The 15,256-nt window shown below is 41.7% G+C and overlaps 1 protein-coding gene across 1 annotated transcript; it reads right to left on the reverse strand.

The window, feature by feature from the left end:
• Positions 1 to 762: 762 nt before the first annotated feature.
• actr2a (actin related protein 2a) lies at positions 763 to 12,203 on the reverse strand. Its single transcript, XM_044189443.1, has 9 exons — positions 12,047 to 12,203; positions 9,615 to 9,725; positions 8,983 to 9,198; positions 8,685 to 8,757; positions 8,074 to 8,210; positions 6,578 to 6,727; positions 6,248 to 6,393; positions 5,721 to 5,853; positions 763 to 4,949 (listed from the first exon to the last, which is right to left on the reverse strand). Exons 1-9 carry the CDS (start codon positions 12,092 to 12,094, stop codon positions 4,779 to 4,781), a joined length of 1,185 nt encoding a protein of 394 aa, XP_044045378.1. The 5' UTR covers positions 12,095 to 12,203; the 3' UTR covers positions 763 to 4,778.
• Between the last annotated feature and the right edge of the window lie 3,053 nt (positions 12,204 to 15,256).

Below are 15,256 nucleotides of genomic sequence, written 5' to 3' on the forward strand. Positions count from 1 at the left end.
GGCTCTCAGCTCCGAGCCCGTTGGTTCCTGCTGAAGACGTAAATCTTTAAAAACACCTCACAGATATATAGTTTCCTGTTTAAAAAGGCTCAGTAGTTTCCTCAAACAGCTGCTCGCTGTAGTTTTTATCAAACAGGAGGAAACAGAGCGTCTGTTGGGGACTATTTCCAGCGGCGGATGAATCCACATGTGGTGCTGTAGTGAGTGTTTGGGGCAGCAGGACGGTGTGTGTGTGGGGCTGAGTCAGAATAAACTACAGTGTGTGTGTTCATGGTGATGAAGGAACATGTCACCCAGTGCAACAGAGCGGCTCGCTGATTTAATAGTTTCTGGACAACAATGGAGGAAGAAGATCCACCAGGCTGTGATTCACACACACACACACACCTGTTAGCAGAGACGTTCATGATGGTTTTGGTCTTTTCATGGGGTTTGTTGACAATAAGAAAAATATAGAATATCACCAGACTCATACTTTAGAAATAAGTGTGCGAGAATTCCTCAGTTAGTGCCTCGGAAAATGTCCTACATCAAGAGCAGCCGGGGTCCAGAGTTTGATTGTGCAACAGTGACCCTCTTAAAGCAGGAGGTCCCCCCCCCCCCCCGACACCCATAATGAGACACATATTCTGTCCGTCCTGTTGACTGAGATGAACTGCTTCTTTCTTAATCTTCCCTTTAATCCCATCTTGCTGACGGCAGCGGAGGACGGTGTCATCGCTATTTAAGACAACAGACATGAAGACACAGGAACACCAGGCGTCTATAAATCACTCTGCTTTATTTAAATCAGCGGTTGGCAGTTATGCTATAAACAAAACATAAAAAGGACGACCAAACATAATATCCAGCAAGAATAACTGTACTTGGCACTTGATGACCGTGTTGTCAAGAGGAAATTATATATATGTGAACCAAGCGCCTCCAATATACACATAAGAACTGAGACGGAAACCACAAATACCAGCTTTTACGTGGTCTCCATTTCCTGACACCAGATTCTTATTAAAATTACAAAAAATATTTCAGTAACCCAAAACACAAATCACCTAACTCCTGTAACCCCAAACCCACATATTCATCTTCAGCACAGCCAAGGCCGAGGAGGAGGAGGAGGAGGAGGAGGAGGAGAGGGAAGTGTGGTCATGAGGAATAAGAAAACTGTAATGCAAATTCAAATGGAAAAGACCGACTGCACTCTTACGTTCCCCAAATCTCTCCCCGGTGTGCAGATGCAGTGTTACGGATGCAAATCCCAGAATGATCTCATTGGCTGAACAGAGCATGCGTTCAACTTTACGTCGGTTACACAGTTAGGTCCCGACTGCAACAACAAAGCGATCCCGACATGCCACAACTCCGGCTGCTGTCTTCTCTAAAGAAACTGAGGCTCATGGGTACTGTTGTATTTACAGCGACTCGACATAACAACGTGACGATTTTTCAGAAGCTAAATTTTTTAACCAATGACCATAATATAACCTCTTGTCTCATTAAATTATTCATGTTACAGTCGGTAAAAATACTTATAGAACAAGTCGCTTTGCCCACCTCCCCACTCTTTAAAAAGGTAGTCATTTTAATCGCATGGCATCTGATTGGCTGTTTTTTTTTAAAGGTTACATGCAGTAAGCTTGTTGAACGACCATCCACAAGCGTTGCAGGACAGTGAGGTTTGTCTCAGCTGGAGCCCGACCTCAACACCGGCGTGGACGATATTACCGGCCGATTTGATCTCGTCACAGATACACTTGTACCGGCAAATACTGTGCGTTGGCTGATAAGTTACAAGAAATTGCAGATACTACGTTCATTGCCCGACATAAAGCCAATCCAGCGATGACTGTCCTCCTTAAGTACCATCAACCTGCAGGATCGAGCACAAACTTTCTTTCAAACCTCCTTGGCTGGAGAAGAAACACAGCTTTCACTGCAGCGACTAGTTAGCTAAGTTAAAAATAATTAGATAAACTGTAATGATGTTTTTAATATCTTCATATCAATGCCATTCATGATGTTAGAAGGTCAGCAGGTTAACTAACTGACTGACCTAGATAGCAACAAGCTAGTATGGCTAGCCTGAACTCCAGCTAAACTAACAAGCTAACAGCTAGCGTGGTATGCCAGGACACTACAGTTCATAATATTAGATTTCTTGTCTCTTCTCTTCTGTGTTTCCTTATCGAATTTCTGCTCCGCCCACTGAGATTTATCTCAACCAATGAGATCGTTTATACTTCCAGAAATGTTTGCATCATCGGCTCACACGGTTTGACTCTACTATCCGCGCCTCCTTTTCTCCTTCTAGACCAAGACGTGGAATTACTTCCTATTGGAGATTTCCTCTTAAAACAGGATATGTTTCAAATTTGCCCCTAACATCTGACCCAGGACCAGCCAATTCATATGTTCACCACACTTTAAAGTAGTAGTTTGATAGCGATGACTGACCCCAGATCAGCTGTTAAGGGCGGAAAGCGTCACTGTGACCCTCAGCGAACACAGGGAATGATACAGGTCAACAGACAGCTGAACAATCAGACTTATAACAGTCCCTCAGAGGAAGGTTGAAGGCCGGGTCTCCTCTGAAACAAAAAGCACATCAATGTTCAGGAACATAAAGAGAAAAGAAACTTAAAGTAAAAAAAAAAAAAAAAGCTAACGGAGCCTCAGTGGTGCATTATTGTCACAAGAGAAATGCCTAGCTTGTATCACAGTCCTGTATCTCCCCCACATTTCAGTCACTGAAGCTCATAAAACTTAGGAAAAGAATGAAAAACTATGTCACGTGAGAGTAAAGTACCAAAACACACGAATTCGTCTGACCGAGAAAGATCTCCTCCATTGCATTCGACACAAACCACGTGAAATCAAAGATGCTGCGAGATTTCTTTTCGCTCACTGAGTGCAGCAGCGGGGCCGGGTCGCAAAAGCATTCGACGCACGCAAATTATTAGGTCTGCAACTAACAATAATTTCTATTACTGATTAATCCTGACAGTTATTTTCTCAATAAATCAAATAATCGTTTGGTCTGTGAAACTGTGAAAAATACCCATCACAGTCTCCTTAAACACAAGGTGACGTCTTCACATGTGTCGTTTTCACGTGCGAAGCTGATACAAGAGAATGTAAAATATGGCAATTAATGACTTTAATCAAAATAGTTGGCGGTTAATTTCTGTCAGTTAACTGATCGATTAATAAACTAATCTTTGCAACTCTGTTTGTCCTGCAGGGCTTCCACATGCTCGTGCGTGGGTCACAGATATTAACACAAGAGGAAATTATGTCGTGTTCAAACCACATCCAGCCTGCGTGTTGCAAATTTGGTAAAACGGACCCCTGCTCAGTGCTGCCACTGGTGGCCGGAAGCTAAATTACAATTAAATTAACGAGAAATTACAATACCACTGAATGAAACAGCCACCCTGCGCCATCTGTGATTTCACGTCGGTAAAGACCTTTTACTGGCAACCTAATGTCATTTTTTCCCCACAAATAAAAATATCCATCCAGTGAGTTCAGACTTTTTATTTATTCTTCCCATTTTAAGAGCTGCTCAGTGACTGAAGTGTCCGAACTTCTGGAGATGTTGACGCAGGACGTTGATATGCAGTATGACAGTCCTGGATCGAGACTAAGGAACGACTTGATGCTTTGTAACCGTTAAGGAATGGAAAACCACCACAAATCAAACCTTCCAACGCTGTCATTTGGAAAGAAGGCGAGAAAAGTCAAAGACTGAGGAACTTCAGAGTTTCCTTCAGATTTTTTTCCATGTATTCATCTTCATATTTAAAATCACACCTCCTGTGGAAGATATGAACTGCTCAAGAAGCAAGCAAATGTCCCAACAAGGAGAAGACACAAAGATAGACAAACGAGGTGCTGAGTTAAAAATGGCTGCCTGCCCTGCTGCACCTACAGCACAGAGAGTCATTCCAAAACATTAAACAGGAAATGTGTGTGTGTGTGTGTGTGTGTGTGGTGTTATTTGATGATCAGGATTTTAAAAGACACAGTGTGTAATGATCTATGTGTTCAGATATCTAATCTCTGGAATGCTCCACACTGTGAGCATTATTTTTAATGCCAGCGTCTGTTTTGACTGATTAGGTGACACATTTTTCACATGGCGGCGGTCTCGTTTTGGAATGGGACTTAAATGCATCACTAATAATAATAATAATCATCATCATCAACGTCGTCGTCGTCGTCTTCAACTTCAAAACAGCCAGGAGCTCATTTTGGCCTCATGTGGGTGGCAGACAACCCAAAATACTCGCAGATGAGCTGCTCTAAAAAAATATTAGAATATCTCCACTTTATCAAAGTAGACTGGTCTCAGAAAGGAAGAGTTAAGAAATACGCTTATTGAGATTGATACCGCTCTCATGTCTGTACGGTAAATATTTACAGGCAAGTATTTCCTAAAATGTTGTACTATTCCTTTAAACGGAGCTGCAGTATTTTGCAGCACTTAATGGCCACTACCTTCTCAAAACATAATTCTCTGGATTTTTTTGTGTCGTGGGCAAATATTCAAGAACTCTGGTAATCCCCCGCCCTCGCCATGAGACTTCTTACCCCAAAGCTCCACATCCTTCACCCCTCTTTCCCTTCCTCCCTCCTTCCATCTATCCTTCCCTCTTTGCTTTTCAAAATGAGCGTGAATCGAAGACACAGTGTGCCCATCCAGACACATCAAGGTAAGTGATGCATGGATATCAGCTGACAGGGTGGATGGATGGCGAGGGGGTTTGTTTGTTTGTGTTTTATCTGACGGTGACTCCGAGCTTCTCCAGCACTCGTGTCCCTTTCTCCTGGTACTCCTCCCGCGTCATCCAGAAGTTGTCCTTGTCCTTCATGATGTCGGCCAGCACGGCGCCGCCCAGGAACACCATGTGTTTACGCCGAGGGGGGTCCTCTATCCTGATCTTGAATTTCTGCGGTGAAGATGAGGCGGAAAGAAGAGCAGAGAGTGTTAATAGAGAAAAGGAGGAGATAATAACGTGTTGAAACCCCCGCCGCCCTGTGAGGTCCCTAAAATAGACTGAAGAAGATGATCTTTTAATTACAGGTTGGAGGATTTCCCTGAGCAGCAGAGCAGGCTTCCTCTCAGGGAGAGACCAAGGAACAATGAGATGTTATGTTTTCACCTTGTCATCACAGGACCAAGACAAAGAGAGACGTTTCTGAGGTGTTGAAGGCGTTAACTAGACTGTGGCTTCAGTACCCCCTAGTGGCAAATACACGCATTGCACAAGAAAGCTGTGGGGAAGAAGCAGTGATTTTTTTTTTACTGATTAACCAGATCGAGTGAAAGTTTCCATCTAACATAAGCTGAAAATCATTCTCTCCCATGATATTTACCTGGAAAAAGTGCTGCTGCACATTACTCCGCTGTACGTACGCTAATTATGATGACGTATACATTTCACAAGTTATTATTAGCAATAAATGCTAATAGCGATGCAAGTCTAAGGGCTAATAAACAGAGCCTGATGCTGCACTGACACCAGCCACTCCCATCTGAAGAACACATCATCACAATGTGATTTATGAAAGTATATCAGTCACTGATCTGCTGGGGACACTTCACATCATTTATTAAGTAAGTAAGTGAGGTGATCAGCGGGACACTCTGCTAAAAATTTGATCTCTTCCCTATTGGCCTCATGTTTTTGGCGTTTTGCTTTTCAAACGCCTGTACTCACCGATAGCTTGTCGACGTCTCCCTTCAGCACTCGCTCCAGGTACAGCTGCTTCAGTTCGCGCTCCAGGCGGGACGGCAGGCCGGGATACATGGTGGAGCCTCCGGACAGGACGATGTGCTTGTAGAACTCAGACCTGGTCGGAGAAACACAATGATGTATGACAAATGTATGATTTATTTTTTATTACATCGCTCCACCTTGGCTGGCTGTGAGAAGCCTTAACATGTGTAAATGAGTTCATCATCATTATTCTGTGTCTGTGGAGGGATTTAGTCTCCTACGATGATCTACATTCTGTAGATATTACGTCACCACTAAATATTTGAAACTCAACCATAACTCAAAAGTTCAATATTTTTCCAGGATGACTGAGTGTTGGTGTCACTTCTTTTTTGCAATAAAACCTTTGCATTGGACATTACAGTTGGTGCTACCTGTTTGAGTAATCTGAACAAATACCAGACCAGAAAATGTTTGAAACTTTGTTTCCATCGACTACAGAAGACGGGCGGCCCCTGGCAGCTCACCTGGTGTCGATATCTGCGGCCTGGATGGTGTTGAAGAGCAGCTCGGCCACACCCACCCCCTCCACGTTGATGAGGTGAGGTTGAAACAGAGCCTCGGGGGCTTCGAACCTCTCACCTCCCACCTTGATCACCCTGCCGTCCGGGAGCTGAGGACACACACACACACACACACACACACACACACACACACAATTCCTGCCTTCAGAAATGTAACAACGTCTTAATACTATTAAATACCGTAAGCTCTAACTGCTGTCTCATTATCAGTGAAGGAACAGATATATATGTAGATATACGTAGGTATAGCTTATTAACACGGGCATGACTCACCGTGTACGACTCGACCAGCACTGTTGTCTCCAGCGACAGCTTCTGCTCCTGCTCGATGTTGTAACCGACATAGCAAAGCTTCTCCTTCATCATCCTCACCGTCTCAAAGTCCGCCGAATGGTTGAAGGCGTAACCTCGCAGCAGCAGCAGCTGGTGGACAGACAGCACAGGGGGGATTTGATGGTTATCATTATTATGTAATTCAAATACATAGTTTTTACAAAGTCCCTATGTAAAATAACCAGTTGCACAGTTCCTTGCTTCTCGACAAAAATTGACAAAACCTTTATTTTGTTTTCCAGCAATGTGAAAAATATGGTCACTGATTAAAATATGAACATGATCCAAAAAAACAAAACAAAACGGTAAAGATCATAAAAAATAATAAAAGAGGTTGACATGAAGGTAGAAAAGAAAATATTAATTATTTTGACAATTGGGTTTCTTTTTGAGAGACAGGGCTTTCTTAAATACTGAATGCTGATTGGACAACAACAGATGCTGTTTCATGTCTGATCATATTACCGCGCAGACAAGAGGTCTGGTACATTTTGTTGATTGATAATTAAATTAAATGGCACCACCGTGTGCCAAAAAAACACTGCTGTTCATTTACATTTACTTACACAGAACGTGTAAGTTTCATCAATTTAAACTGAAGTTGATGAAACACATCGGCACCTTTTTAATATCGGAATGAAAACGTGGACCAATTCCATCACTGAAAAACATTAAAACAGTGAAAGTCAGCATTCTCCACACTTTCAAGACGTTTAAAACTGAAAAAATAAATTAAAAACGTACAGTGCAAGATTCCCAGTAATATTTAAAGGCCCCAACATTAAGCAATGAAACGTCAGACATTTCAAGACTTATCCAGGACTCGCTGACACACCTATTCTGCAAACAGTGCTTCTGTTTCGATAAAAACCTGTATGTTACTTTACCTTGTAACAAGATCATTTCATGTCGATATGTCATGTCTAGGTAGTGTTTTACTTTTGAAGCTAAATTAAATTTCATTGAAAAATTATACATCTTGCATTAATCGTAGAAAAGGTTTCAGTCGTAGTCATCTGGACACTGTTTTCAGAATCGAGACGTTTCGGCTCCCACCCGGAAGTCATTCTCAATTGTGGAAATGGTCTGAGAACTCAGAAATTTAAGCTACTCTGTGTTACTTAAGCCCCGCCCTCAGGGAGGAGTCTTAATTTTGCATTAATGACTCATTGTACAGCATCTCCCATACACACTATATTGCTAAACGTATGTGGACACCCAAGTATTAAATCCACATGTGACTGGGCATTATTCTGCAGCTATAACAACGTCCTCTTCCTCATCTTCCTCAAAGCACCACATACACACACATACTTTTGGCCACATAGAGTGTCAACACTCTGCCATAGATCCCACATATCCACCAAATGTCAGAAGGAAACGCAGCATTGAGGGAAACGTAAAGACAGTCCATCGCTGTGTGGTGCTGCCGGTACCTTGATGAGGTAGCGTGTTATGTCCCTCCCCGCGATGTCGAGACGTCGGGTCAGGTGGGGCAGGGAGAAGCCCTCGTACACCGGACAGATGTGAGTGACGCCGTCGCCGGAGTCGACCACCACGCCGGTCAGCAGTCCTAAAACAAAAAAGTGCAAACATGTGTATCACCCGGCACTCGTGGTGTGCATGTCCGCACTGGTAGGACACCAGTTACAAATAACAACTGATCATCAATATCGCTCTACAGCGCCACTGGTGGTCAAAAGCTCCCCAGGGTAACTTTAAGTCAGTGATGTGTATGAACTACAGCTGTGTGTGAAGGGAGATGGTAGGTAAATACAGCCCGATCAGGCAAGTTGCTAGATCTCCTTGCCCGACGTGGCATTTTACTTGCCCCACGTGGCATTTTACTTGCCCCACGTGGCATTTTACTTGCCCCCGGGCAATCGGGCAATCCTTACTGTTGAGCCCTGAACTATGTAGCTACACCCTAGTATTCACATTCAGCTGGTGGCTTTTGCTAAAGTAGCACACATGCGTGGATTTTGTTCAGAAAATTCAGGCTTTTCTAGTTTAGCAGCGATCATGAGTGTTACGGAGACAAACGCACCTTGAGCGTAGAGCGTTAGGACGGCCTGGATGGCGATATAAACTCCTGTGAACTGGTATGTTTCAAACATCACCTGGCAGGAGAAAAACAGACCGTATCAGTTAGCTACTATAAAAAAGGAAGACAAAAGCACAGCACAGATTTGTGTTTTTGTGTTTCTGCAAAATGTTATGCATGGGTTGGTATATTATCAGTTAGGATCACTGTCTTTATATAATTAGGACAAGGCACACTGCCCCGGTCTCTCAGGCCAAAATTAAAACACCTGGAATGCTACGTTTGATTCTGCCACACCCACCTCTATGATCTTTTCTCTGTTCTTGGTGGGGTTCATGGGCGGCTCCGTCAGTAGGATCTTGCAGTTGCGCGAGTTGATGTTGAGTTTCTCAGGGCCGAAGGTGTAGTCCCACAGGTGCTTCATGTCGTCCCAGTTCCTAACGATGCCGTTCTCCATGGGGTAGTTCACCTCCAACATGGAGCGCAGCTCGCTGGCCTCATCCCCCACCATCAGGTCCTATGAGAGGTCAAAGGTCAACAGTTCAGCAGACTGACAGAATCACTTTGGACCAGTGGATGTTAGCTCTTTACCTGCCACTTTTCTTCACTGTCAAGGTTACTACTCGAGGTTTTCATTTCAGCAGCTGATTATCAAATGATTTCCTTCCTGACTGACTAAAGAGAAGTAAATCATTGAAATTAGCTGCTGCAGTGTTTGGCTAAGATCTAAACTCGCATAAACTCCATGTAACATGGCCAAGAATCCCTGCTCTATCATACATGATACTCACGCGCTGTAATCTACAGCCTAACTTTTTTCCCCAATTTCCACCAGCCGTCCTGACACATCCAGAGAAGTACTTCTAGTCACAAGTAGTAGCTGCACTGAGAAACACACCGTGAATGGAGACAGACTCAAGCAGGCGAAATTACCTTGATTTCAATGTTGCCAACTTTAGCTGTGGAGCGGATGATTGGCCGGCCAACCAGCGCTGGGAAAATGTGTTCGGGAAAGTTGGAGCCCGCATAGCCGCACTTGACAAACTAGGATGGGATTGAAAGAAGAAAAGAGGGAAAAACATTACAATAAGATCACACACTGAGTCAGACATGTTAACTGTGAAACACAATGTGTCCATATGAGAGCTTTGTCACAATGTGATCGTATAAACAGACAATACAGACAGCAACAAATGCTATTTGAACTCTCATGCTCAATCAGTTTGATGTTTAGTGCAATAAACTGTGTTGCACTGATATGCATTTCATCAGATAAAATTCATCCCACGTGTAAAACAGAAAGCTTAATATCGTAAATACAATTTGCTGGAGATAAACGGTTCGGAGAACAGAATTTTGTAAACTAATAGTACAGTATGATCAAATCATTTTGAGCTCAACTAATATTCAATATAAGATCATTTAAGCCTCAGTAGGGAGGCGACTTTTCAACTTTTCCTCCCCTGATATCGATTTAGATACAGGAACTCAGGGTATCTGCCAATACTGAGTACCAATCCCATACTAATGAACCTTTTTGTCCCAAATTTAAAAGCAGTGAACATCTCTAATTAAGATCATTCTTCTATGTTTAAGGTTCAACTCTTAACTATAAATGGTTTTGTTCATAAACAAACATTCCTTTAAGGCTCATGAACAATTTAATTATATTGTTTAGAAGGTTTATGAACGTGCATGGCTACGTCTTTTCCTTACAAACCAAACCCAGCCTGTCAACACAACATACAGTAGTTTTCTGCAGTGTTTATTCTTTTTTCTCCAGTTGTTAAATGTTCATTGTTGTAACGTCAGACTAGTTTTCTAAACCTTCTCCTTCAAACAGCGTCGATAAACATGTAATAAAAACTATTTCCTCTATGCAATGTTTCAAAGGCGATTCATTCATACTAAAATGCCTTTACTTTGAAGCACATGCAGGAAGTGAAGCGGGATCAGCATTAGCTTTATGGCTCAACGTTGGCCCTGCACAGCAAATAAGCTGAGCAGAACAGAAAACTGTGTTTAAAGTGTAGATCCACTTAATAAGCGCAGTATTGGGGCAGATAATCCAACAGATCAAAACAGTACATGTCTAACCTCAGCAATTAAAATGAGATAGTATTTTGGCCCATTTTGCAAAGTTTTCCCCCTGAAAATCAATCAGATGTGTCATTATAAGCATTCAAGATACAACACATATTTTCAGTTTGTGCATTTGTTTTTGTTTTGTTTTTTTTTTACATTAAAACTGAAGTCCCTCAGTAATTATCTCAGTGTTTAACCAGACTTCCTCTAGGCCATGATTCATAAAACGTGTAGTCAGGGTAAATGTCCATTCAGACTGCTGAAAGCTGCAGCAGATCTGACAAGTTTCCTTACATGGAAGAACTGTCTCGACTTCCGCAACCAGTGTCTCACGCATGCGCGCTGGTTCACTTCACTTTTACTGGGCGATTGAGTTGAATTCATTTTACATTTTTTCTAAAAGCTACCGTAAGCATATGCGACAATTTAAAATACATTTTTGCAACTGTACTCTGTGTGTGTGTGTGTGTGTGTATGATTAAATACTGCACTGCTGAGAAGAGTGACGTGACTGCTGCGCTTTTTAACGAGGGCGGGGCCGTTTGAATCGGCTACTGAGCTAACCTAGCTAACTGGGGAAGAAAATTAAAGAAAATGGTGATTTTGATCTGTCGAAAAAGAAAAGAAAAAAAAAAGCTTAATATCTTTAACTCTAACTCGTCCTTCCAGCTGATGTCTGGCGGTTTTGCTTAAAACTCTGAATAGTTAATAAACTAAAGCTAAGGAAACTAGCTGCCATAGCTAACGTTAGCCGCGAATGTAACGCTAACCATCACAGGTTTCGGACATCAGTTTAGTTTACGTTGTGACTTCAAAACTTAAACTACTCTGAAATCCTGACGCCTGAATTCCGTGTGTTTACTTGAAGGGACGGTTGTTAATGTGTTCAGTTTAAGTGCACAGCAGCTAGCTGTCACTGCATACCGTTACACTGTCAAAGTTACTAACGAAACTGAGTTAGCAACCCGATTCAACAAGACTCTTTGTCAGAGACTTTCTTGGCTAAACACACACAGTGTGATAACGCTAAACAGAAACAGTAGTTGGGCGAAAATATCCCACTGAATGTTAGCTGCAGCCCTGCTGCAGATGAATGAGGTGAATCCAGCTGACAGACACATTCCTAACACAACCCACCCAGACAAGCTAACGCGTTAGCCTGTTAGCTCTCTGTTACTTCCTGTTTCCAGTTCTCTCCATTTTCTTGTCAAACTGCACCGCCGGAGTACCGAGAGCGACACGGAGTGAGATCTAACAGTGCTGCCTGTTCTCAAACTTACCCCGGTTCCATTGTCACAAACCACGACTTTTCTCCCTTGACTGTCCATTTTTGTTCCCTGAATGCAGCAGAAGCCTCCTCCTGCCTACAAACTAGCTAACGTCAAGCTAACCAAGCCACCGGAAGCAACACACATAACACTTCGGGTGTGATTCCTTCAGAATAAAAGCGTGATTTCCACAAATCTCACACTGGCTGGTGGCAGAAGTATTCAGATCCTTTACTTTAGTAAAAGTACTACTACCACACTGTGAAAACACTTTACAAGTAAAAGTACTGCTTTCAAAACCTTACTTAAGTAAAGTATGTAAGTATTATCAGCAAAATGTACTTAAAGTATGAAAAGTAAAAGTACTCACTGTGCAGTAAAATGGTCCCTGTCAGTGTTTTACTATTATATATGAAGTATCTGAAATTAATATTACTGCTGCACAAATGTGTATGTTGCATTTTACTACTGTAGATGTTTAATGTTGTGCTAATTGTGTATTTTGTTTCTGGGAAATAATACGTGCAACAATGGCATGATCCGATATTATAATGTAGTTAATTTTACTGGATGGGACCCTGTCCAGGCCTATCTTAGATATAAATAAATAATCTATTTGACTATAACTGTTTTGAGGGTGTGAAAAATACGTGTAATCTGTTGTATTAGGGTGTAAAGCTCTACATATATCCTGCAGTTCATTAACAGAAAGAAAAGTCAGGAGGTTTTTTTTTTTTGGTGATTTAATTTTCCTGTTTTTAGTTGAGCTATAATAAGAGCTGAATATGTTGTTCAGGTCTCCCCCTAATATGATCACTCCTGTTGATGAATGGTCTACCACAGTTTGGATTTTACTTAAAAAAGACATATCTGAAGTGGGAGGTTTGTAGACATTAATAAGGGTGTAGTGTTCTCCAAACATTTCACATTTAACTATTAGGAATCTACCATAGATATCTGTGTTTTGGGAAACCAACTTGAATGGTATCCTCTCGTTAATTAGTATTCCCACACCCCTAATCCTAGAAGTAATTGCCACCTCAAAGTCAATCTGCAATTTCACCGCTAGATGCCCCTAAATCCTACACACTGCTCCTTTAAATTAGAATAAGTCTGTTTTTTTTTTAGATAAAGATCTTTGTATTAGACACATGTGGAGCAAAAATTAACAGTCAGCTTTTTATCTAGCTTTATTGTTTCTCTTGGATGAGTATAAAGTATGTATCTTTACGGAGGGCCAAGGCACCAGCGACCCCAGTTTCCATCCAGGGGGTCAGTGTGGACATTGTGGAGGATTACAAGTACCTGGGAGTACACTTGGATAATAAACTGGACTGGACCAAGAACACTGTTTACAGGAAGGGCCAGAGCCGCCTCTATTTCCTGAGGAGGCTGAGGTCCTTCAACATCTGCCGGACAATGCTGAGGATGTTTCATGAGTCTGTGGTGGTGGTGCTGTCCTGTATGCTGTTGCATGCTGGGGCAGCAGGCTGAGGGCAGCGGACGCCAACAGGCTCAACAAACTGATCCGTAAGGCCGGTGACATTGTGGGGGTGGAGCTGGTGTCAGAGAGGAGGATGCTGGCCAAACTACACGCCATCTTGGACACTGTCTCCCACCCGCTCCATGACGCGCTGGTCAAACAAAGGAGCACCTTCAGCGGAAGACTCATCCCCCCACAATGCACCACAGAGCGCCACAGGAAGTCATTCCTGCCTGTGGCCATCAGACTCTTTAACTCCTCCCTCTAAGTGTCAGTCTGTATGACCCGAAGTCACTAAACTGGACATTGATCATTAACATCTCTGCCATACTTGAATAACTGTGCAATATTCTGTGTTAATACTCCTGTGCAATATTTAGTTTTAGATTTAGTTTTTCCTATTTATTGACATTGATATTATATACCTCCATTACTGCTGTGCAATATCTTAATAACCTCAATAAGCTACACTTAACTCGACAGTACATGCACCTCTGCTTATTACTTATATTATTACATTGTATTATTATACTGTATTATCATCATCAACCGGTAAACCCACTTGGTACTTCACACTTATTTTATCTTATACTTATACCCACCTGGTACTTAATTTATTTTCTGACCTGTTTTATAGTTTTTATAGTGTATCATATTGTTTGCTAGTACTTCCTCCTGTGTGCACTGACGTAAAGGCGAGCTGCTGTAACAAAGAGTTTCCCTTCGGGGATCAATAAAGTATTTCTGATCTGATCTGATTCTGATCTTGTAACATGTTTCTCAAACTTGCCTCAGCATCATGTAGCAAAGGAAAGACAAAACAAAATCTCAAATATGAACAACAAGAAATCTACCAAGTTCCTCTATTTCTGTGTAGTATTCAGACTCTTTTCAACTTACAGACAAAAACATCAAATCAATACATTCAAGACAAATTAAATGGTTTAAAATGTGTTTTGGGATCTTTTAAACCTCACTGAGAGCAGTGCAGAGTGCTGATTTCGTCATTTGAATACTCACTGGTGAAATCACATCTGTCTCACTGTGAGAAATGTCTCAGAAATCCAAGATTTTATGTGATTCCACAAGATCCAGGAGATGTGTAAATGCAAAACCACTGTGACAATATTTTGTAATGCTTTATTACTACTATTACTACTACAGACAGTTTTACAACTTGAATTAGATTAGCCTCTTCAAGCCTGATTTTCCCTTTAAATTCCCCACAATTACACATACTGTATATAGTGTGTATAGTGTCTATATTCATCTATTGCATGTCTGTTCATCCTGGAAGATGGAGTCCTCCTCTGTTGCTCTTCCTGAGGTTTCTTCCATTTTTCCCCATTAAAAGGGTTTTGACATTATCCAAATTGAGGGTCTAAGGACAGAGGGTGTTGTATTCTGCACAGATTGTAAAGCCCCCTTAGGCAAATTTGTGATTTGTGATATTGGGCTTGACTTGAATTGACTTGAGTCTGATAGAGCTGGAGAGGTTAGTGCATCAATATTTGGAAATATTTGGAAATTTCGTCCAGAGGTAGGATCAAGTAATTTTAGTGCAAGTCTCAAGTCTTGACACTCAAGTCCTAAATGTTGTGTTTCAAGTCCTAAACAACAACTGAGTAATGGTTAATAGTACATTAAAGTAATGTAAATCATAAATGGTAATACTATCATTGGTAATATATGGATTGTTTTGACAGAGACAAATCTGTATAGAATGAAACCCCCAAATT

The sequence above is a fragment of the Siniperca chuatsi genome, linkage group LG3 (assembly GCF_020085105.1).
Source record: "Siniperca chuatsi isolate FFG_IHB_CAS linkage group LG3, ASM2008510v1, whole genome shotgun sequence".
Lineage (NCBI taxonomy): Eukaryota > Metazoa > Chordata > Actinopteri > Centrarchiformes > Sinipercidae > Siniperca > Siniperca chuatsi.